The sequence below is a fragment of the Lepisosteus platostomus genome, chromosome 3, assembly GCF_059453375.1.
Source record: "Lepisosteus platostomus isolate fLepPlt1 chromosome 3, fLepPlt1.hap1, whole genome shotgun sequence".
Classification (NCBI taxonomy): Eukaryota; Metazoa; Chordata; class Actinopteri; order Semionotiformes; family Lepisosteidae; genus Lepisosteus; species Lepisosteus platostomus.
In genome coordinates, this window is record NC_142613.1 from 2,307,239 (window position 1) to 2,331,979 (window position 24,741).

Here is a 24,741-nt window from a genome sequence, read left to right on the forward strand (position 1 = left end):
TTTTGCTGCGATTTCAGCGTACTTCACTCCTTACCCTGATCGGGGCTAAATTAATTCTTACCATCTGAATTGGATGACGACTAATATCTATTGACGTTTTTTCGTAGGTTTATATTAAGATGCGATGATGTGAACTCTATGCCAATTAATAATCCCGCCACTCACGCAATACAGACTCCTTTCTTGACAGGCAGAATAAACGCTGCAGCCCTCTTCCTGCAGTGAGTTTAAATTACCCAGAATGTGCACCTTGGGGGCAGAACAGTGGGTATTTGTGCCAGAATGGAGAGGCATCTCGAACACGAGGGCGTCCCGACATTTTGGGCTCAGTCAGTGTCTGTGAGAGGACATCTGTTCCCACCCTCACACCGGCCCGTCTCCCAGAATAGAAGAGCCAGACCCTGCGGCGTGCACACACGCATACGCCCGAGCGCACGCGCGCAGGCACCAAGCACCCGCTGGTGCAGACGACTGCTCACGTGCACGCGCGCACAGCCGCAGGAACACACGCACACACACGCTCACACCTGCACACACGCACACGCACACACCCGCACACGCGCAAGCACACACACACGCTCACACCTACACGCACACGCACACGTGCAGGAGCACACACAGACACACACGCACACATGCAGGAGCACACTCACACACATGCACACACCCGCACACAGACAGACGCACACACACACATATGCTCACACCCGCAGGCACACGCGCAGACACGCGCAAACACACACGCGCACACACTCACACACACACGCACAGGCACACACATGCACACACTCAACAACACACGCAGCTGCCAGGGCCTGTTTGTGAGCGAGAGCCCTGTCAGCACAGAGGACACGTCCCCTAACAAGGATGCTTCTGGGTGTCTGTCCTCATTCCAGGGGTCTCTCTCAGCCTCACCCCGCAGTGACAGCATGTCAGAAAGGCAGATCGTCACATGCTCACACGTGTCCCTGACTGTCTGTTAGGAGGCAGTCTTCCTGTATGTCTGGAGCCCTTCCTGAGTAGCACAGGAAGTGAGGCAGGTAGTGTGCTGTCACCCGTGCTGTTTGAGAAGGAAGTGTTTCCGCACTGTTCTATCCACCTGCGCTGCGTGGAGTGGCTGGGCATTCCTCCTGTTTCTACACCCTCACCAAGGTGGTCCAAGGGTGTTTCAAATGATGCTCCAGCCACTCCTTGCAGCCCTGTTGACTGCTGTCAAGAGAGAGACTTACAACCCCCCCACCCCCTCCTGTCCAGCTCGTGTGTGAATCTGAGGACCCTGAGCTGGGTGCTGGAAACTGCTCAGTCTCACATTGGGCTGACAGATATGCACCAGTCGTAAATCGCTTAGCAGACATTTTTTATCAGAAGTGCTTTAAACCGTGAACTAGTGCAGGTTCAGTGCTCGCTGACAGCAGGACCACGGTTTTCTGTCTGATCAGGAGGACAGAGCCCAGGGAGGGCCAGTATCTCACCAAGGCTCTGTCCTCCTGATTATCTCACCAGTGTCTCACCAAGGCTGGTAATGTGCCGAGAGAGTGGCACAGCTGGGCTTCGAACCCACAAACCTGCTGAACGACCTGGCGCTCGGCATGTTCCTGCATGTCTCCTGTTGCTTTGCTGTTCTCCTGCCAGGGTTGTGAGTGCCGGGGTTGTGAGTGGAGCGTGATGGTACAGCAGAACTTCTGTGTGGGAGTTTTCTGTCTCTTATTTCCTCCCACAGTGCAGGCCATGTGTGTGTGTGCGTGTGCACGTCTGTGTGTGCGCGCGTGCGTCTGTGTGTGTGGACTCTTGGCAACTGCAGCAGCGAACTTCACGCCAAATTAAACATTCAACAGTTCCATTTCTTTGACATGCATTCTTAAATTACTTCTATTCCTTCTGTGTCTCCTTTCCCTGTGTGTGTGTTCATTACTGAGAGACTGTCACTGTGTCACCTGTCCTGTTGTGTGTTCATTGCTGACTGATTCTCATTGTCTCTCCTTTCCCTGTGTGCATTCAGTACTGAGAGATTCTCACTGTGTCTCCTTTCGAGGTGTGCATTCAGTACTGAGAGACTCTCACTGTGTCTCCTTTCCCTGTGTGCATTCAGTACTGAGAGATTCTCACTGTGTCTCCTTTCCCGGTGTGTGTTCATTACCGAGAGACCCTCACTGTGTCTCTTTTCCCAGTGTGTATGTTCATTACTGAGAGACTTTCATTGTGTCTCCTTTCCCAGTGTGTGTTAATTACCGAGAGACTCTCACTGTGTCTCCTTTCCCAGTGTGTGTGCTCATTACTGAGAGACTCTCACTGTGTCTCCTTTCCCTGTGTGCATTCAGTACTGAGAGACTCTCACTGTGTCTCCTTTCCCAGTGTGTGTGTTCATTACCGAGAGACTCTCACTGTGTCTCCTGTCCTGCTGCGTGTTCATTGCTGACTGATTCTCTGTTGCAGTTTGTGCTGAGGTTGTCATTTGCCCCCTGCTGCTTACTAATAAAAATCTACTTCTGAAGAGACTCTTGAACTCTGTGAGTCGGGACGCCTGCAGGGAGCTAATTTGCTGTGCAGAATGAGCTCTATTGTAGTGTCGTGTTCTTCCCTGCACTGGGCTGCTGTCAGGGCTCTGGACTTGTGGCTGAAATGCTGTGGGTGCAGATCACATGGGCACACACACACGCACACGCGTCTCAGATCGCTCACTTGTATTAACAGGCACAAGCGCAAGTCACTTTGAATAAAAACATCAGCCAAAATAATGTTAATGCTCTACTCTGAACCATGCCTGCTCGCTAGCTAGGAATTGAGAGGCAGTTCTCAACTTTTAACGGTTCATTAGGCTTTACTTACTGTAAGGTGTTTGCTGGAGCCTATTGTGTCATTGTACTGCCATACTGGGCTATGCTGTGCTCTCCTGGTGGAAATTCCAGTAAAAATGTCATGTTAGGTACTGGTGACAAGTATCATCCAGTTCAGCAGGTTTCCAAACCCAGGAAACCCAGTTTCTTACAGCATCGCTTGTAAAGATCACGAGATTGCCGGCATGGATACTGGCAGAAGGTAACTGGTGAACAGTTTAAACCAGTTAAAGTACCAATGAATACCAGTTCAGATCACTAGAAACCAGTTGCTAATTTCTGCAGGAACCAAATGTATGTTCCTCTCGGGATGTCTTCCTGGGACATTCTTCTTTACAGCTTCTTGACAACAGGAAGGGACACATTTTGGGGTTACACAGTCGGAGTGCGCTGAATATTGTTTGTGTAATGTCACAAAATGACGTAATAGCTCGAGCTGACTGTGAAATGCCCTTCCCAAAAGAGGTGAAAATCAGAAAGCAATGCTCTTTTTGCGTTTCGTTCCAGCTGTGCATTTGGGATAATGAGCTGTGAGGCAGGATTGGTTTTGTCTGTGTCAGATGTTTTGAGATTAAACTAATGACCCCCCTCTCTCTCTCTCTCTGTTCATTCCCAGGTCAGATGGGGACACGCCCAACCAGGGGAGGTCTGTAACTCTTTATTCCTTTTTTATCTTTAATCCACACATCAAATTCTCGGGGACTGAGGTCCGCTGGGCTTGTTTTCAAAGGGAAAAGGAGGGGAGGTGGAAAACACGTTGAGCAAATTGGTGCAGAAATAATGGATAAACCACCCGTTTTCAACAGTTGCATGAAAAATATTTTTTTAAATTAATTTTACTTGTGCTGGTTATCACATTGCGATCTGCTCTGATTTCTGTTGTGCAGTACTTGACTTCAGAAGCTTGGGGCTGTCTGTGTTGATCTGTTTTTGATGCCCTGAGAAACTGCTTTGTAACGCTGCCAGAAGACTAAATAAGTCCGGTCCTTCATGGGCCTTACCTGCACAACACTCTTCCCAACCTGCTGATGCCCTAGCAGTTGCCTGGCAACGCGGTCCTCCTCCGAGTACACAACCCAGCTCCAGGCAGTGTCCAATCAGCGTGCGCACAGGTGTCACATGACCCCGCCAGCTCCGGTCAAACATGAAGGCGCAGGTTTGCGGGCTGGTGCTGGTCGCTCTCGGGAGTTTAGAGGCCGGGAAGATGTGTTCCGGTTTCGTAGAGAATTAGAGCTGTGAAGATCAATGGCAGATTTTGTTTTGTTTTTTTTTTTTCCCAAAAGAGACCTCTCTGAGCCCGCTACGTCGTTGATCTATAAGCGATAGCTTGCTGACACAAACAGAAAAAAGTAGAAAAGTGCCGTCGTGGGGGGGGGGGGGTTGTGTCGTGTACGTGCCCGCGACTTTACTCGGGCGAGCGGGGGTCTGTCGTGCGGAGGGGGGCGGCGGCGGCGAGCCCTTCGATGACGTCACGGGTAGCGGCAGCGCGTTGCTGCGGCTGCGCAGTGACCCTTGTGACCTCCGCAGACGGGACAGGCACTGACCGCTGCTGTGGTCACTGGCAGCACTGGGATGACGGTCGTTCCTGTTACTGTCATCGTCCTTCCTGCAGTGAGGTGGCTGTTCCTCCTGGCGGAGGGGGTTGGAGGGTTATTGTGAGGGCCGTGGTCGCTATGGAAACTGTAAATCTTCCCCCCCTCTGGCTATTCCATCCAGTGAACCTCCCCCTCCCTCCCACACTCTCACCCCTGGGGGGGGCTCTTCTGTGGCTGAGCCCACTCCCAACACTATTCGCTTTCTGCTAAAACCTCTGGCAGCTCAGTGCCTTTGCGCCTGTGCCTGCTGGAGCTGCAGCTAAACACTTCAGCACTTTCACACTGCATCCAAATCACGTGTGTAACACAGTGCTGCCACAGCCCCAGTTAGCACTTGTTGGTAGGGGGTGGGTGTTTATAGTGTCTAGCTAATTATACAGCAGTTTCTCCTGGATTTCTGCTCTTGCTGGTGTCGCTACAGCAGCACGAGGGAAAGGAGAGGCCGATTCGGAGTTTTCTAATGTCGCTGTTGGGCTAGAAAACCAGACATTTCACTGGTGACGCTGGGAACTACCCGGTAGAGGGACAGTTCGGGGTAGCCAGTCAGACCTGGCCGGCAGGTCACCGAGAGGACAACGGGAACACCCTGTGCGAGCACACAAGCACATGCAAACTCCACACGCACAGGTGGACTCAAGCCCTGGACTTGTGAGGCTGAAGTGCTCACCTCCACACCGCTGTGCCGCCTCTTGAAATAGATAGCATTTCTGTGTGCATACAGATGTGGACCAGATGAATGCCACAGCGGGTGTGAATGGCAGGAGTACAGGAGCAGGGTGCCGTTTTTCTCCAGTACAGCAATCACTCAGTCATTACGTCGGCGCAGGTCCACTCTGTCTTGATGGGACCGTGCCTCTGGGCTCTCGCTGGCCCCTTCAGGGCGGGGGGAAGCTGGCGCCCCTCAGTAGCTGGGGGAGGGAAAGTACCCCCGCGCCCCTCCCGGTGGCCCTCGCCTCCCCCAGTCACCCCCCCGGGGTGGACCTGCAGCCCTCATGTCCGTAGGGCTGCTGGGGTTCGCTGTGTCCGGTCAGAGGAAGGCTTGTGCTCGTGCCCGAGGGGCTTCAAGCGACTGGCTGAGCTGTGTGGTGTCGGCTGTGTCTCATGGGTGGGGGCTCATTTGGTGTTTTCTGACCGCTCCTTTCTGACACCCACGACCTGCGTCAAGGTTTCTGAGTCTGCAGGGAGTGAGGGGATGGAGGAGCAGAGGTCAGCCACACACTGTAGAACGTCTGACTTTCCAGGAGCTCTTTCCATTCCCTATATAGCGCCTTACTGCCCAGTTGCTCTGCTTGTTCCCTATATAGCGCCTTACAGCCCCAGTGCTCTGCCTGACCCCTATATAGTGCCTTACAGCCCAGGTGCTCTGCCTGTTCCCTATATAGCGCCTTACCGCCCAGTTGCTCTGCCTGTTCCCTATATAGCGCCTTACTGCCCAGGTGCTCTGCCTGTTCCATATATAGCGCCTTACCACCCAGGTCCTGTTCCCTGTGTATCTCCTCAGAGCATCAGACCAGATACTAACGAGAGGAGAGATTGGCTGATAGTAGTTGATTGGTCCAGGGATCCCATCCAGCTGGCTCTAGAAACGGGGTGTCAGCTTCAGGAACATACTGTAGCTGGGCTCCCACGAACTTTTGTGTGCAGACGTGCCTCTGGGGTGTTTGGTGTTCCTTGGAGAGATACCGCACTGGGGTCAGGACTCGTGACCCTGGTCCCCACGATTGTGTTGGAAAACTATCAGAATGGGCGCCCCTCTGGGCCGTAGCTGGGGAGTAAAAGACAGGGGTTTTTAAGAGGTGCTGAGGTGTGGTTTCTGTTCTGCTCCACTTGAGAAGCGAATTGACATTTCTGGTTTTAGAGCAGAGCTCTCCTGTCACAGCAGTTGTCAGGCACATGCACCAGATGTTTATCTTTTTGTATGTGGTTAAATTGCATTTTAATTCTATACTTTCATTTCACTCATTTTCACTTAACTTACCTACGACCCTCTTGGTGAAAAAACTTTCTTATTAATATTATAATGATATACAGTAGATGATGACAAGCACTGTTTCTCTTTATGGCGTTAAGTTTGAATTCTTCAGGCCTGGCCTGTCTCCTGTTGTTACTTCTGCTCTATTTGTATGTCTGCTGCAAATGATAAAAATAAGCCACAAAACTTGTATCCCTCTTGGCAGCACTTGGGCTTTCTCGTTAAGAGCCTGCAATTGCGTCTGTTACCGGAGCAACCAGTGGCATCATCTGTATAAGATTGCTTTAAGCAACAGTGTGCAAGGAGCTTTTTCAGAAGGAAGTGAACAAGACAACAGCAATAAAGTCATGTCATCTCACAGACCTGGGGGGCTCAGTGTGAAGCTCGGGGGAGTCTGGGCGTGAGGGGGGGGGGGGCGTGCTGATCCGCTGTCGCTCCAGAACTAATGGCTCAGCCTCCTGGGAGACGGTTAAGACATTCCACAACCCTTTGCGTGGGTCTTGGCCGGCTGTGCTTTACTCTCTCCCCAGGCTCAGTCTTCCCAAGCGGGATGTTTCCCAGGTCCCGCTCTGGAGTTCTGGGTCTTTCCCCTCCCCTGCGCAGGGCTGCAGCTCTCGCAGCCGCAGGGGTCTGAGCTGCGCAGGACTGCGCAGGAGAGGCACGCGCACTGCGGCACTGCCTTCCCAGGAGCCGCTGCGCAGAGAGCCGACTCCGCTGTCCAACTGACTGCCGCGATTCTGTCAGCTCCCCGGCTGAATTCCTCCTGTTCCACATGCTGCCCTCACCGGAGACCTAAACCTATGTGTTTGTGAGGTGGGCTGACACGGCTAACATGCAGACTCCACACGGACAGGTGCCCCAGCCCAGACTTGGTCCCCAGTGCCCCGTGAGTCAGCAGCGCTAACATGCAAACTCCACCCAGACAGGTGTCCCAGCCTGGACTCAACTCCGGAGCAGTGCTAACATGCAGACTCCACACGGACAGGTGCCCCAGAACCCAGTGAGTCAGAAGTCCGGTGTCTGACCCTCTGGAGAGAAGGAAACTGGGGGCCCTTCCATCACGTCTGCCCCCTGTGGGCAGCACAGGGCTTTAGCCCCGCTCAGTGAGAGCTGGGCCCCCCCACTCTCTGCGGGGGGAGGCGGGGGGAGGCGGGGGTCACGCTCTCCCCGTCTGGTGTGTTGGGGTCAGATGAAGCCCTGGGCAGGAAGGGGTTAACGTCAAAGAAGGGCCGGGGCGCTCGTGCGCGCGCTCTGCTCTGGCGCGGCGCGGGAGCGCGGTTGCCGTGGGAACGCGGCGATTTATCACAAGTGTGCATGTGGAGAACAGAGTGGGCGTGAGGGAGAGCAGGAGAGAGGGAGAGAGGGAGAGAGGAAAGGGAATCGGAGGAGGAGGAGGAGAGGGGCTGGCTGGGGAGGTCGAGGGGCGAAGAGAGAGGAGGGCAAGGGGAGAGACCGAGGGGCGCACGTCGTGGGCTGTGCGAGGGAGGAAGAGCGCGGAGGCCCGGCGGCCCGGCTTGCCTGCTTGTGAAAACACTGCGGAGGAACCTGCCGGCAGCGGTCCGGCCCGGCGCTGACCTCTGCACCGGGCCGTCAGTTCCTGACCTCTGGGACGCCCCTCAGTGGGGCGCCGGGAGCACAGCAGCCTCCTGACTCGACGGCCCGGCGCAGGGCCTGACGCGGACGCTCAAGTGCACACAGTTGCACGGCAGTAGCGCACACTCTTGAAAGCTATAATCTGTCCTCGTCAGGTCCTCTCCACCCCCAGCTGGCAGGAGAAATCTGCTGAACCCTGACGTGCCGCCATCGTTTTCTCCTCTCCCTGTTAGCCCTCATCTCACCAGGAATCACCACACACAAGAAATAAGGCTGGAGGGCCACCCACTGAACCCACCTGGCTGAGGGCCGGAGGACGAGCAGGCTGGGACCCCCTGCGGACTGAGGGGGGCCCAGGGGCGGCTGCAGGGGGAGGTGGGGAGGAGGAGGGGTGCAGGAGGCGTGTGTGAGGGAGAGGGGGGGACCTCGTCCGGTCTTTATAGTGCTTCAGGAGAGGAAACGACATCAGGAGCGATCGCACTCTTCGGGAACGGTTGAGCTCTGGCGTTGTCATCCCTCCTGAACCTTCACTGTGAATTCCGTTTGGAACGAAACGGAGTGGAGTCCCTTCGGAGTGGAGTCCCAGTCTGCGGCTGTGCAGCTGCTGTGGTCAGCAGTGAGGACCTGGAGGGGCTCCGTGTGCAGGCAGGGCGGCGCTCTCGTGGGCTGTAAGTCAGGATGGAAGTGTCAAGCCAGAGATACGGTACCTTCTGCACACCTGGCCGTGGAGCTGCGGTTGAGCCCGTTTCTCCAGGGGGACTGGGGTCAGAGAGGGGTTCTCTCTCGCCCCCTCAACTCTGTGACCCCAGTGCCGGTTGTGCATGCCCTTCCCGCATACGCAGTGACGGAAAAGTCGATCCCCGTCTTCCAGAACGCTTGGGCAACATTCCTCGACCTTGGATGGCCCCAGCGGATGGGCAGGTCTCACTGGGGTATTTTGCCATCTTCCATTTTCATATTTCCGGAGCACATTCCTCTGGATGGCCACTGCGGTGATGCGCCTCGAAACTAAACAGAGAGAAAAGGAAAACAACGAAGAAAAACGCTCGAACGAGGACCAGAAGACTCCCATACTGCCTCTCCCCTACAGCTGCCTCAGCCCCCGCCTGACTCGCACACACGCACAGCCTCCTCCTCTCCTCCAGTCAGAGGCCAGCTCTGACAGCAGAGCCCGCCCACTCTCCATGCAGTCCACACACCCCTGCCTCACCCCTCTGTCCTCCTCTGTCAGTGCCTGCCTCTCCTCTCTCCGCTCTCTCTCCCTCTCTGGTTTCTGTGTGTCCTCTGCTGTGCTGTGGCTGTTGTACTGTAGCAGTGCGGCGCTGTTCTGATGTGATTTGGCTGTTGTATTTGCTCAGTGTTGTCGTTGGTGTGAGCCATCGTGTGTGCAGTGGTCGGCGCTGGGGCCCAGGGTGGATGGCAGTAACTGCACTGTGAATCAGAGAGCAGAGCTATTGGTTAGACTCCTGTTGTACAGCAGTTTGATCCATTCCAGGCTTTCCTGTGAGCTGTATGTTCTCAGGTACAAGCCAATGTATGGCGCTGACTGCACCTTGCAGGCTGGTCAGCAATATTAAATATATTTACAGCAATATTAAATATATTTGCTTTTGTAGAAGAACGTGCAGCTCAGAGTAAAACTTGAAAGAGTCAAACTGCAGTCCTTTTGTTTCAGGGGGCCCACGGCTTGCATCCCAGCTTTAAAATTGTAGAAATATCAGAGGTTACGTCTTCTAGACAATATTAAACGTCATAAAAAGTGTGTGTGTTTCACAGAGAATAGTCTGTAAACAAATGCAATGCTATTTCATTTTTATAACAAATTCCTCTTAGTTGTGCAGTAAGTCTGTGCACAGTTCTGGCGTATTACCATCGACAGCCTTGACACGGGGCGTGTAAATGTGGAGTCACAACACAGAGAGCAAAGTGAAGCAGCAGGGCTGTGTCTGGTGTGCCTTCGTCCCGTGCAGGGCCTGACGCAGACGCTCATGCGGAAGGAGGCCAGCTGAAGATGCGCTGTACTGTGTTCCTTTTAACGAGCCTCCGAATGTGAGCACGGCTCTGGATTGGCTTCAGACACGCGCCTCGTGGTTTTTAAATCCGCTCTTGATTAATGGCACTGATGTTCAAGCATGGACCCCCTGTGCAGAGAGGTGCTGGGGGAGAGATTTTCTTTGCATGTGAGACACAGTCCTCTGGATCCTCTGGTGCTCCTGAAACACAGCAGAGGGGCCTGCCTCAAGTGTCTTCTCTCTGTCAGTGTATCAGTCGTCAAGACGTTGCATGAGATACACGTTGAGCCCCATGTCAGCAAACATCCTCTTAATTAAGCCACTGAATGGGCTTGACTGACTGATTTATAACACTCCCAAGTCTCCAGCCTCTCTTGTGTTCTTGCTTTTTTATAAGTAGCGTCATTTGTCCCCCAGAAACATTGCACAAAAGGGGGAGAATAGAGCAGAGAAACGTAGCCCTATTTATTCACAATTGAAAAACCACAACTCAGGCTCGTCCATCACTTCGGACTGTCCATCATTGGACCCGAACCACACCAAAGCCAACGTTCAGAAGCTGGGTGAACGAGAGAGAGGGAAAGAGAGGGCTGTGCCTTATTGAAGTGAGCTGCCTCAACACACAGATTGTATAACGGCACCAGGCACAAAAGGGAGCAGGCACAAACACCAGACGTCACCGCAGGGCTTGACGCACATGGTCACACAAAAGGCTGATAGTTCCTGTCCTGCCAGGGCCTCAGAGGTGTTGTGAGAAAGAGGCGGGGCTGTCCCGTTACAGTTACAGTCTAATAATGATAATAATAATTGCTTACACTTATATAGCGCTTTTCTGGACACTCCACTCAAAGTGCTTTACAGGTAATGGGGATCCCCTCCACCACCACCAAATGTGCAGCCCCACCTGGATGATGCGACGGCAGCCATAGTGCGCCAGAACGCTCACCACACATCAGCTATCAGTGGGGAGGAAAGCAGACTAATGAAGCCAATTCATAGAGGGGGATTATTAGCCATGATTGGTAAGGGCCAATGGGAAATTTGGCCCCTACTCTTTTCGAGAAATGCCCTGGGATTTTTAATGACCACAGAGAGTCAGGACCTCGGTTTTATGTCTCATCTGAAGGACGGCGCCTGTTTACAGTCTAGTGTCCCCGTCACTGTACTGGGGCATTAGGACCCACACAGACCACAGGGTGAGCGCCCCCTGCTGGCCCCACTTACACCACTTCCAGCAGCAGCCTGAGCTTTCCCAGGAGTCTCCCATCCAGGTACTGGCCAGGCTCACACCTGCTGAGCTCCAGTGGAGGCTGCCAGCTGTGAGTTGCAGGGTGATATGGCTGCTGAATACTAGACAGTCTAGACAGACTGTAGGTCGGTAACGATAGCCCCTCGCCCGGTGAAGAAGAGGCCTGGAAGGGACCACACAGTTTGGTGCTCGCTAGAGCAGCGCAGCTGTCGCGCAGGGGAACAGAGCCAGGTGTTCGCCCGAGGCAGCTGTACCTCTTGTCCATTCCATGTGCCTGAGCTTTTCTGATGTCAATGTTTTCTTTTTTTTTTTTTTAGTTTACATTTTATTTCCTCTGCTTTTGTGTGCTTTCCTTGTTGTCGTATTTTTTTCTTTCTTGACTTTTTTTTCTTTCTTTTTTCTCTATCTGTTTTCTATCTATCTCTATCTCTCTCTCTCTGTCAGGTCTCCTCCTAACTCCACCTCTACTACTACTACTACTACTACTCCTACCAATCCTAGCACCACCACAACTACTACTCCTGCTTCTACCTCCCTCCACACCAGCCTGCCTGCAGCTCACAGCCACTCGACCCAACACCAGTACTGCTGCCCCGTCCGGCTGCTGCTGCCCCAGCTGCCCAACTCCCTCCCCACAGCCAGGCACTCCGAGCTGGCAAGGTAAGGGCCAGAGAGACCCCTCCTCCCTCACTCTCACCCCCTCACCGCCATCGCTGCCATCTCTCGCCCGCTCCCCGGCATCTCTCTCCCCCAGGGCCTGGACGGACACCCCCCTCACGAGGCAGCCCTGCTCCCTCGCTCTCCCACCCCCCCCCCCGCCAGACAGCGCCCCCTCTCCTCTGGCCGCCCCCTCCTCCACGCACCCCGCTGGTCCTCGCTGCCTGGCCCGTTCCCGGCGGGAAGCTCTGGGAGTCGGGATCTGGGCTTGAGGTTTTCCGGTTTCACACCTCCCTGTTTTCAAAGCAGAAGAATTAACGGCACCGGGGTCCGGGCTCCGGGCTCTCTCCTGCGGCCGGCGAGCAGGGCCCAGGGCCCAGGTCTGGGGGGACAGTCCCTGGGGAGGAGGGGGGGCGTGGGCTCGGACACGAGGTCAGCGTCACATGTCCGCCACGCTCCCACTGCGGGTGAAACAACCCGCTCTTCCGTTTCAAGGAGGGCGGTTTTCAGGGATTGGAATTCTTCAACCCAAACGGAGCAACAGTTCTCAAAATAAACACAGAACTCCAAGCCCCAGTTTTGACACCGTACCGTCCAGAGTACAAAGATAATTGGACGGCGGTCTGCTGAGTTAAAATGACTGCTCAAAGTAACGCAGTTGCTGCCTGGCGGGAGTCTGTACAGTTCAGGCCTGCTCCGGATCTGCCATTTTACCATGGCGCCCCCTGCTGCTCAGGATGTTGAATGACAGAACAGGGAACAGCACACCTGTCCTGAGAGTGTGTCATCTGTCCAGCAGATGTGCCAGTCTGTCCTGAGAGTGTGTCATCTGTCCAGCAGGTGTGTCAGTCTGTCCTGAGAGTTTGTCAGTCTGTCCAGCAGGTGTGTCAGTCTGTCCTGAGAGTGTGTCAGTCTGTCCAGCAGGTGTGTCAGTCTGTCCTGAGAGTGTGTCATCCGTCCAGCAGATGTGCCAGTCTGTACTGAGAGTGTGTCACCTGTCCAGCAGGTGTGTCAGTCTGTCCTGAGAGTTTGTCAGTCTGTCCAGCAGGTGTATCAGTCTGTCCTGAGAGTTTGTCAGTCTGTCCTGAGAGTGTGTCATCTGTCCAGCAGGTGTATCAGTCTGTCCTGAGAGTTTGTCACCTGTCCAGCAGATGTGTCAGTCTGTCCTGAGAGTTTGTCAGTCTGTCCTGAGAGTGTGTCATCTGTCCAGCAGGTGTATCAGTCTGTCCTGAGAGTGTGTCATCTGTCCAGCAGGTGTGTCAGTCTGTCCTGAGAGTGTGTCACCTGTCCAGCAGATGTGTCAGTCTGTCCTGAGAGTTTGTCAGTCTGTCCTGAGAGTGTGTCATCTGTCCAGCAGGTGTATCAGTCTGTCCTGAGAGTGTGTCATCTGTCCAGCAGGTGTGTCAGTCTGTCCTGAGAGTGTGTCACCTGTCCAGCAGATGTGTCAGTCTGTCCTGAGAGTGTGTCAGTCTATCCTGAGAGTGTCATCTGTCCAGCAGATGTGTCAGTCTGTCCTGAGAGTTTGTCAGTCTGTCCTGAGAGTGTGTCATCTGTCCAGCAGATGTGTCAGTCTGTCCTGAGAGTTTGTCAGTCTGTCCTGAGAGTGTGTCACCTGTCCAGCAGATGTGTCAGTCTGTCCTGAGAGTGTGTCAGTCTATCCAGGGAGTGTGCCAGTCTGTCCTGAGAGTGTGTCAGTCTGTGCAGCAGGTGTGTCAGTCTGTCCAGCAGGTGAATCAGTCTGTCCAGCAGGTGTCTGTCAGTCTGTGCAACAGGTGTGTCAGTCTGTCCAGCAGGTGTGTGTCAGTCTGTCCAGCAGGTGTGTCAGGTGTGCTGTTGCTGTTGGTCAGGTGCACTGTGCAGTATCAGCTGATAGAGGCAGTGGTGCCGCAGGGAGGTGCTGCAGTTGCTCCTGGGTCACATGAATGTGGTTTCAGCTCTTGCACTCGCACACCGGTCCACTGCACACACTGTCCTACCTCGCCTCACCCCATCCTCTCCCTCTCCCCCTCAGCTCCCTGTCTCTCGCCGTGTTCCTCCGCTCGCCCGTGCCCTCTGCTCTCTCCGTCTCCTTCTGTCTCTCTCTTCCTCTCTCCATCCGCCCGCTGCTCTCTCCTCCTCCTCCTCCTCAGGCTGTCACTCGCTCCAGAGACGCACTGAGCTGGCCGCAGCCCCACTGCCCCGACTCCGCGGTCAGAGAGATGCCAGCCCCCCAGGGCATCGACACTCACAGCCACATCTGCCACATGAAAACGCTCGCCTCCTCGGGCAAATTGTTTCGTTCAGGCTGACTTTGACACCCCGCTAATGACTTTCTTGGCCTGACTGGCGGCTGGGGAGCGTCTCGGTTTGAAGAGATAACTGTCCATTGATTAGCTGTTCAGCTTTTCTCCCTGCGTTAATAGCTTGTCAATGCCCAGCTCCCGGTGCTGAGCCTGCACCGCTGTGCTGTGTCTGCTCTGCAAACTCCCTTCTTCCCGCAGAGCGCACTTCTTAGCCACGCTCTCCTGCTGAGATGTCCCCTGTCTCGTTTCAAGCTCACCCTGACTTGACCCTGGCGGATCTGCTTCGTCCTGCGGACGTGAAGTCCGATGTCGAGGAGCGCCCGACGGCGCGTTCGTTAGATCGCACTGCTGAAGGCGTCGGAGGGACTGCTCCGCCTCTTCCCATCGGCTGCCCCTGCGCAGATGGGCCTTGAGCTGTGGCTCGGAAAGCAGCATAAATCTGCATAGCCTCTTTGCAGCTCAGTGCGCCCCCTGAGAAACATCATGCCCCAAAATAAAATAAGATAAAGGACACATAACCTTTAAAAGGTGTCTCAACACAGTACTGTACAGCAGTGCACTGGAGTTGTAACTGTGCACAGAGAGAAGTGACCACTCGCAGGCTGACCCCACGTCGCTGTCCGCACAGTTCACACCTCGCCCCTCCTAGCAGTGCACGCTTGATGCTGCTCCCCAAGGCCTGGGAACATCCCTGCAATGTGGCACAGGAAAAGAGCAAAAATCACCTTTCCTCTCAATCTGAGTTCCTTCAGTTTCCCTAACCTCCTGGAGACAGTTCATGCACGAGGGTGCAACTGGGCGGCACTGTCTGCCATCTTGGCTCGAGTTGGCTTGGCGGTGCTGATGGAGGAAAGCTGTGTGAGGCTCTTGTCTTAGTGCTGCAGTGGCGCTAGGTTCTGCTGCTGCGGGCTCTGCAGTGGGCTCCAACTACGGTATCTGTGGGCTAAGGCTGACACCTGCTGGACAAGTGCTGCATTGACAGCTTACATCTTGATCTAGTATCAAAGCGTACAATGCTCCCAATCCGTCTGAATGATGTGGCGAAGTGTCAGGTGACAACACTGTGAGGCAGAGACATTCACAAATGATTGGTTATTATTACAGATGATTGCAAATGGAAGGAGTGCATTTGACCCCTCTAGTTTCTGATTGGTCTCAGTATCCCATACAGCTGTGTCTGACAGGACTCCAGGGCTCCTTGTTCCAGGCTCCCACATCTCTATGTGTAGGTCAGTGAGCCCTGTTACCAGTCTTCAGTTCTACTGCTCTTGGTCTCTGCTTGTGTCCTGAAGATTTCCTCGGGTTGTCTTCATCAGTCTGTTCAAGACTGAAAAGATTCAGTTCTTTTAACCTGTCATGGGAGGTCTTTACTTCAGCCCAGGGCAGTGTCTGCAGCTCTTCTTTCTGGTCTGGGCCCAGAGCAGTTATCTCTTCTCCTGTGTGGTGGGTCTTCTGCTCGACAACTGGCTGTTTCTGCTGTAAAATTTCCCCTTCGCTTGCTTTGAATTACTTCACCTGATTTCAGTCCTGTGCTTTTCTGTAGGCTTTATCCATTTTATTCTCCTTTTTTATTGCTTTCGTACTGTGGAGATATTTAGATATACTGTATAGTCTATGAAAAACATCAATAATTAGATTGATATCTCAGGGAAGACATGAAGAGCCCTCGTGGAGAAGGTGAATCTGAGTGTGTACGACTAGCAGCTTCTACAGGACCACCTGTGTAAAACACCCACCCCTTTTCTGGGACCTCTGTAACCCACACAGCGTGCAGGACTGACACATGTCCTGAACGGGACACCAGTCCGTCACAGGACATTCTGGGAATGTTGCTCAGGAAAAAGTAGTAGTTGTAGAAAAAGCAGTAACAGCAGTAGTGACAGTAGTAGTAACAGTAACACTAACAGTGACAGTAGTACTAACAGTAATACTGGCAGTCACAGTAACAGTAGCAGTAACAGTCATACAGTGACTGTAGTGGTAAAAGTAACAGTAACAGTAACAGCAGTACTAACAGTGACAGCAGTACTAACAGTGACAGCAGTACTAACAGTAACAGCAGTACTAACAGTGACAGCAGTACTAACAGTGACAGCAGTACTAACAGTGACAGCAGTACTAACAGTAACAATAGTACTAACAGTAATAGTAAGACTGTCCGTAACCGTAGCAATAGTAGTAACAGTAACAGTACCGGTTCCAACAATTATAAGACAATGGTACATTCAGTGTTTGCTGTCTAAATAAATAACCACATGGAAATGTTAAGGCTATCAGTATTGAATATAGAATAAACAAATCTGTCCAAAATAATGTATTTTTCCTATAAAAATGAACTTTTCACCCCCAAACCCTTGGACTTCTTCACAATCTGTAAAGTGATTGAAATGAAAACTGCTACAGATGTACTCCTGTAATGTGTCTCTGTCACCTGGGAGGCTGTGATATATCCAGATGATTTACAGAAGCTACTGGAGGTCACCTTGGTCACCACTAAGCACAAGTGTTATATTAAAGAGCCACAGGCACAGGGCTCGGGCCCCCGTCACTGGGGGAAGTCAGAGAAGGAAAAGGATGCTCCTCCACACCCCCAGGGGCAGCTGTAAGAAACCCCGAAGGCACCCCAGTCCTGACTTCAGCAAGATCGCGGCTGAAGGACACAGTCACTCCCCCGCTGGGAGGAGGACAGGAGAAGGGGTCATCCAGAATTCACGCCAAGGGCAGCCGTTGAGAACCTCCAAGACGCTCTGGAATCATCGCGGCACGACGTCTCCGAGACCAGCCCCTGAGGCCAACTTCCTGAATCGGTGTTTCCACGGCAACATGACAGGAAATGACATCAGTCTGTCAAACAGGAACTAATGGACTCCAGGGTCAAGTGGGACCTCGTGACGCACACACGTGTTCAGACATCTTCACCCTTGGGGTATCGGGGACAGTCCCCACAGCGGTGTGAGTGACGCAGGAAAGCGAAGGGTGTGTTGAAAAGCACTCTTCCATCCCTCCAGTGAACTGGGGAGAAATGCGAAATGAGAACCCAACATACAGCAGGATACTTTGTCTCAAAACCTGGTTTGAACAACTAAGGAGCTCAGATGTGGTCGCGAATGTGGCGGCTCTCCAGCAGGATGGCGACTCGGAGCACAGCTCCAGTCAGCTGCCACATGAAAAGGTGAAAATAAACCAGTCCACTATGGTCCATCTTTTCCTCCAGACTTCAGGCCAATAGGATATGTTTGCCCCGGTCTGAGGTGAAGAAAGGGGTTGAGTCGAGCAGCAGCTGGAGGAGCTCTGCCTGCAGGTCCCTGCTGGGAGGTGTTTGTAGGTCACAGGACCTGCCCTCTTTCCAGCTGTCGGAGCCTCTCGCTGGGGTGGTGAATGATTCTGAACACCATGAACGTGCGGGAATCATCGATTACTTTGGACAGATTTGTTTTGGATGTTCTTGCAGTTTTTCGTGTTTTCGTTTGCCTGTACAAATACTGCGTTTTTTTCCGCTAAAATCAAATTTCACTCAGATCCTGTGAATGGTCTGAATGACCCACTGTAGTTACTGCTCGTAGGAGTCTTAAACAGCAGCACGTGAGACCAGAAGCAGTTCTGAAGCAGGAGCTTGTGTGTCTGGGTGTGTTGGGGTCCTGTAGTCTCGATAATTCTGCCTGGCCTGAATTACCCTGCTTCTGTTTACCCCTGGAGGTTAATCTTCTCTGAATTGGGAGTAAGAGCTGGTTCCTGTGCACAGAGTCCTTCATCACTGGGAACAGAATCCATATCCTCGAAAAAAGAGAAAATGACCTTCAAGCTGCCACATTCCCCCGCCTTCAGCTCTGACTCACACACACAACACTCACTCTCGCTCTCTCACTCCTGTCCTGTCCTGGCAGCTCACTCATTGGTTCTGGAGCGAAGGACAGACCTCCACCCTCTCTTCCCCCTCTCTGTGTCTCTGCCCTCTCCCTCTGCTTCTGCCTCTCTCCCCTTCTCACAGCCCTGCCTTCTCTCTGTCTCTAGCTCACTCTCTCTGTACATCCATCCCTGTCTTCATACCTGTTGTCAAAATCTGCTTTTTTAAAAAAAATTCTCCTTTCTTCAATCTTTTTTCCTTCTCCCTAAACCTCCCTTCCCTTTTGCTCCCTGTGATTGTTCTTGCTCTGACGTCTCCCTGTCTCCATCCCGTTTTCCCTCTTTCCCCCTCTTTCCTCTTCTGCCCCCTCCTCCTCTATCTCCCCTCCCCCTCTCTGACTGTCTCTCTCTCTGTCCTTCCTCCTTCCCCCTCTCTCAGAGAAGACGAGGACGATGACATCGCCCACCAGTTTTGTTGCCCCGCCTCTGAGTGCAGTAGCCCCTCCTCCAGGTAACCTGGAGACGATGCCCCACCCTCCTCCAGATCCCTCCCCTTGACCTCTGACTGACCCCCATGGGCAGAACGGAAGGGGGCCAATCGGAGACCAGCAGCTTCTCAGAACGTTCCGAATGTGGAGCACGGAGGTGCAGAGAGACAGTGAAGAGAAAGAAGTGAACGCATAAAAAACAGAAGTTAAAATTAGGATTGCAAGCTATGTCCATGAGTTAACCTCAAACCTCAGCATGCACAGAGATGCCTACCGCCATCACTTTTTTCCTATTCGAACTCGATGACCTCTTCTCAAGTGTCTGGGGTGGAGATGGGATAACTGTGGAGGGAGTACCCCGTTCTATGCTGTCCCCCGAAAGCAATGGCAGAGACTGTGGGCAGAGACCTGTAGAGATTTCTGTGCAGGAGGGGGAGAAAGTATCGGGGTCACCCTGCCCCGTCACCTCTATGTACCTGCCGATCGGCGCTGCACTGCTGCTTGTAGGAGCCTGTCACTGGACGACGGACCGACGGACATGCTCCCCCCTGCCGGTCCCTTCGCTCGTGGCGCCTGTACCCTCAGACTCACTCAGCCACCTTCTGCGGCCGGATCGCACCCTAGACAGCGCAACGCCGGCGCGCTGCACTCCCGAGCCTCGCGTGTGTGCGTGCTCTTCGGCGGGCGCGTCTTCGGACCTCTCCGCCCCCCCGCTCTTCCTCGCAGCGCCGCGGTGTCAATGGGAGACTGTGTTAACCGGACACCGGGACTGGAGCGTGCTCCCCGCAGGGTGTGTGTCTCGGCGTGGCGGGGCTGTGTGTCTAGGGGTCAGGGGTCAAGGTGTGGTGCGGGTGTGTCTGTGACCGATGGCCCCGTTGGCACGGCGGTGTCTGTAGTGGCGCCCCGCCTCCCAGGCCAGGGTCAAGAGCTCTTCCCCCCGCGGGGCATCCTCGACTGAACTATCCGACGTGCTCTGGAGCGCGCTGGCCCTCGGAAAAGCTGTGGTATTCCGTAAAGAAAGCGGAGTAAAAGTGTTGTAAAACAGGGTGGAAGCGTGCTAAAGGCCTGGTCAAAACAGAGGTGTGTGGAAATCATTAGGAAAACCTGAGACTCATGGCAGAGTAGAGTTAAATGCATGTTAGAATCAAGATACAGTTGTGAGAAATCGACAGAAATGTAGTCAAATCGGCTTGACGGTGGTGGTCAGGGCAGTAGCTTGGCCATCTGGACGGCGCGCAGTGCCCAGGTATGAGACACACACAGGGAGCTGGCCGTGTTCAGGATGACACTGAGCTGGCTCTGTAGCTCTGCCAGCATGTCGTCCGTCAGTCGGCCCTGCTGGCGGGCATCGCTGTGCTGTGGCCTGGCAGTCCAGCAGTGTGAGAGCAAGCTCGGTCGCAGCATGGCCAATGACCCAGCCAAGCCCTGTGTGCTGCAGTGGAGAGTCATTGCTGCTTTGCAACAGAGGGGTGTGGGTGGGCGGAACGAACTGCCCAGTCCCGTTGAGGGTGCTGAGTCACAGTGGAGGCCCTGCACAGAGAGCCTTCAGGGTGATGCATCAGAACAGCCCCCTCGTGAGCTTGCTCACAGTTCCCGCTGCCCCCCTCCGTCCTGGTGTGCTCAGTTCAGCCAGCTCACCCAGACGTGCTGAGACGCGCAGAAAGCCCTGAGGAGCGGGTTCCTGCCTCTCTCCTCCTGCGCCGCCGGGCCGCCAGGGGCTGTCAGGGCTTGTGGTCGGAGAGAGGGCGATTGTGATTTCCGGACAATGGATGTCAGTGGTGGCGGTGATGAAGGAGGCGCAGGCACAGGCGACGAGGGGGAGGATGGTGGCCAGACAGGTGCCTAGGTGGGCTGCAGTCGGTCCTGCCAGGCTGGTCGCCCTCGTCTGCCAGCTGTGTTCGTCGGCACCTGTTCGGCCTGTGGCCATTGCTCACGCCACCGTGCTCTTTCTGCGAACCTGTTAAAGAGTTCAAGAGTTCAAGAGTTCAAGAGTACCGGAGAGGATCTGCACCGCAGTGCTCGTCTCCAGCTCCCCGCCTCTGTCCGAGCTCCTCACGCTGCCCAGCTGGAGGGGCGGCGCTGAGAGAGCCCACAGCGAGGGCCGGTGTACGTGCAGGAGTTATGCGTTATGGAGTTGTGCTGGAATGTTGCGTTCTGATCACCTGAAGCAAGCTGCAAGCGAAGCACGTTTCTCTCAGGAGCCCCGGGCCAGAAAGACACGGCGGCATCCGGCCCGTGTCTGCAGCTGAGCCCTGACTTCAGTGGGTCGGTGAATTCGTTTCCTTATCAGGGCAAGGGCAGGAAATCCCACTTGTCAAGCCCAGGCTCCTGCAGGAGAGGGGCCCAGCAGGGAGGGGGGCCCAGGCTGTGGTCATCACGTCCCGGCCGACCCCACTGGGCCTGGGGACAGTGCTGCAGCTGGACAAGGAGCTGCCAGGGAAGAAGACTCTCTCCTCCGCTGTCTCGTCCTCCGACAGTCCCCGCTGGAATTATGTCATTCAAGCCCTCTCGACACAAAGGCACCTCCTGTTCTGAAAAACACAGTGAAAGAAAAATGAGATCTATAATGTGATTACGGAAATATCGAAAATTATATTATACATACAAAAAGGGAGCTGTGTTCCACGAAAGAATGTTTCTTTGATATGTGATGATGATGATGGTGATGATGATGATGAAATGGAGGCTAGGAAAAAATGGGATGAATAAAGTATTCTGGGATTCTGATCAATGGCTGTGTGTCGTGAGGTCTGTGTCTGAATGCCGGTGTCTGTCAGTGACTCGTTCACACTGCTGGAGTAACAGAGCCCCCCAGACTGAGACCTCCCACCCCGCCTCTGGCCTGGCTTCTCTGTATCCGCCGGCCTTGCCCACCGCTGTCTGAGCGGGGGTCCCCCTGAAGAGGGGGCGATCCCGGTTCACTTCCGAACCCTGCGGAATCCCGCAGGCGCTCACTGCTCCTGAATGAGCCTCATCCAGCCCTGCTCGGGGCACGGTGCGACAGACACCGATTTCCACGATCGCGATGTAGAAAGAGCGGCACAGATCCGAGCAGGCCGCCCGAGCCCGGAATTCCGGGCGACTCTTCTCCGGGTTCTGGAATCGGAGCCTGCCGAGAGCGGCAGACAGCGAGAACAATTCCGCGAGTTATTGTAAATCAGTTTAGACGTGGAGCAGCACCTGTTGGCTCATGAAGGGTGCGGAGGAGGAGCTTGTCTGTGGCTGAGTCCTGGGCTTACAGTGTCCGCCCGCCCTAGAGCTCCCCCTCGTTCACCTGGGACAGCAGCTTCTCCCATATCACACTTCAGCGTGGAGTTCCTGAATTAAAAGTGCTATATAAATGTAAGGAATTCTTCATTCTGTCACTCACGGTCTTATAATATACTTGCTTTGGTGCCCCTTTTTTGCTTGTCTGTTATTGCACTTTTAGGCCACTAGGTGATGATATCTACACTCCTAAAACGTGCTCATTCACTGAGTCAGCCATGGCCTCCCTGATTTAATATAACATGATCGAGTCACTTAAAATATTTGTTGTTGTTTTTTTGTGGGAATCGAACACCTACTAATGTTGCTGTCCTGGATGTAAAATAGTAGGCTGGAATTGTTTCAAGACGTGGAGTGTTGTGATGTATGTAACTTCAGTATCGATATTTAATTGTGTGATTGTCTTTTAGCTTCTCAGAGATCAGCCTCAGGTCAGTGTTTTCAGCAGCAGGGCAGGGGACAGAGGTGGGCCTCCAGGGTGTGGGGATGGGGCAGGTGTGTGCAGTGGAAGCTCTAGAGAGTGTGAAAGGACAGGCCGGTCAGGCTCAGGCCCTGCGTGCTGAGAGAGCTGATGACGCAGGGAACGGCACCCCTCAGCACTGCCCAGCATTCAGCTGAGCTGCAGGCAATCCGTCCCTTTGGCACAAGTCTTTTAGTTTCGTTTTCTGTGATTGGACTTCCTGACAGCATTACCAACCAGCCCAAGTGCTCAGAAACAAGTGGACACTCCCTCCCCTTCCTAAGAAGGGTGAAAAGTTCGTCGTCCACTCAGCTGTCTTCTCTGGGCCTCCTGTCCTGAGGGTTTATCTCGGGGTGCAGATTGATTGAATAGGCGCTCTAGCAAGGATGCGCTTCAAACTCTTCAATCTACAATAATCGCAATCAGGTATGATTAACATCTAACACAATCAGACAGTCCAGGACACATCAACACAATCAGACAGGCTTGGACACATCAACACAATAAGACAGGCTTGGACACATCAACACAATCAGACAGGCTTGGACACATCAACACAATCAGACAGTCCAAGACACATCAACACAATCAGACAGGCTTGGACACATCAACACAATAAGACAGGCTTGGACACATCAACACAAACAGACAGGCTTGGACACATCAACACAATCAGACAGTCCAGGACACATCAACACAATAAGACAGGCTTGGACACATCAACACAATCAGACAGGCTTGGACACATCAACACAATCAGACAGGCTTGGACACGCTGGCACAGTGCCTGTCACTAGGGTGCATTGAAATGCCCTTCATTGCCTTGACTTGACTGAAAATTTCGTCTCATTATTTGTTGAACCCAGTACTGTTGTTTACGGTCTCAGGAGGTTTGAGGGTGGCGCTGATAGCGCAGCTGCTGGAGGAAGGATCTAGGTGGCCTGGCTGGTTGGTTATGGGCCCACACCTGCGTGTAGAGGTGTGTGCGCTCGTCTGTGCTCACGCCTGTACAGATGTGCACACCAGCTGCTGCACAGACAGCGGCGCAGGGCTCCGGCCCCGGCGGAGTGCTTCTCCATCAGACAGTCACAGATGGTCTGAGAGCAGGGACGAAGCACTGGAGCTTAGAGAATGAGCACGATGGTGCTGCAGCATGAGTGGGGGGGCAGGCCCACTACTCCTTTCTCTGGAGAGAACCTGGAGCACCAGAGGTAGCACAGCTGCTTTTAGGCATCATTCAAGATGGCAAGAAAGCATCATTCCAGTTTGTTTTTGCATTTTTTGGTTATCTCAGTGATTAGGAGGGGGGCTCAGTCACTGCGACTGGCATGAGGCATGGAACTGGGTGCCAAGCGTGTGGGTTACCTGGCACTCACTCGTCATCCCCAGTGCTTCTGCCGGAGGATTCCTGAGCAAGCTCCAGCTGCCATATCACCCTGCAACTCACAGCTGGCAGCCCCCTGGAGCTCAGCAGGCGTGAGCCTGGTCAGTACCTGGATGGGAGACTCCTGGGAAAAACTAAGGCTGCTGCTGGAAGAGGTGTGAGTGGGGCCAGCAGGGGGCGCTCACCCTGCGGTCCATGTGCGTCCTAATGCCCCAGTATAGTGACGGGGACACTAGACTGTAAACAGACGCCGTCTTTTTGATGAGACGTAACACCGAGGTCCTGACTCTCTGTGGTCATTAAAAATCCCAGGGTGTGTCTTGAAAAAAGAGTAGGGGTGTTACCCCAGTGTCCTGGCCACATTTCCCCCCTGGCCTTTACCAATCATGGCTTCCTGATAACCTCCAACTATGAATCGAGTGTTCTGGCGCACTATGGCTGCTGTCACATCATCCAGGTGGGGCTGCACACTGGTGGGGGTGGAGGGGATCCCCATTACCTGTAAAGCGCTTTGAGTGGAGTGTCCAGAAAAGCGCTATAGAAGTGTAAGTTGAATTATTATTATTATTAAACGTTTTTTGCGTCGTGAGCTGCGATCAGGAGAGCCGCCGATGGCGGGGCGCGTTCTTCCGGAGCTGTGGATTAGCCGGAGGGAGCAGGGATTTGTTCCGGTGGGGGCCGAGGTAAAGCCGGGACACAGAGACTGAGCCGGTGAAGAGATTATTCAATTAAGATATCAGGGAGAGAGGGGGGGATGGTGGGATTGAGAGGGCTGGTGTGTGTTTATGTGGTGCAGCGGTCGGCAGACGGCGAGAGGACCGGACAGGTGGGCAGACAGAGGGACAGCCAGGAGGGTGGAATTTGCTCCTCAGCCTGGGGGATGACCTCTGCCCTTTGATCACTGGTTTTGCAGTTCCAGTGTTTGACAGACTGGGCCTCTCAGAGGGCATCTCTGTACTTTTTCTTTATTCAGGAATACACTTCTTCAAGATCCGTGTTGTAGCAGTGCTGTGTTTTGCGGAAGCATCGCTGTCTCTAGACTTGAAACCTAACTGCAGTATGGGCGTGAGATAGTAGCTGAAGCAGGTTTAATGATAACCTTTTT

General features: G+C 53.7%; 1 protein-coding gene across 1 annotated transcript in view; it reads left to right on the forward strand.

The window, feature by feature from the left end:
• iqsec2a (IQ motif and Sec7 domain ArfGEF 2a) overlaps nucleotides 1-24,741 on the forward strand; it is a 92,836-nt gene that overhangs the window by 20,716 nt on the left and 47,379 nt on the right. Inside the window, exon 2 of the mRNA XM_088623802.1 lies at nucleotides 3,451-3,480. Within this exon, the coding sequence (XP_088479928.1) occupies nucleotides 3,451-3,480 (30 nt within the window). The remainder of the gene's footprint in view (nucleotides 1-3,450; nucleotides 3,481-24,741) is intronic.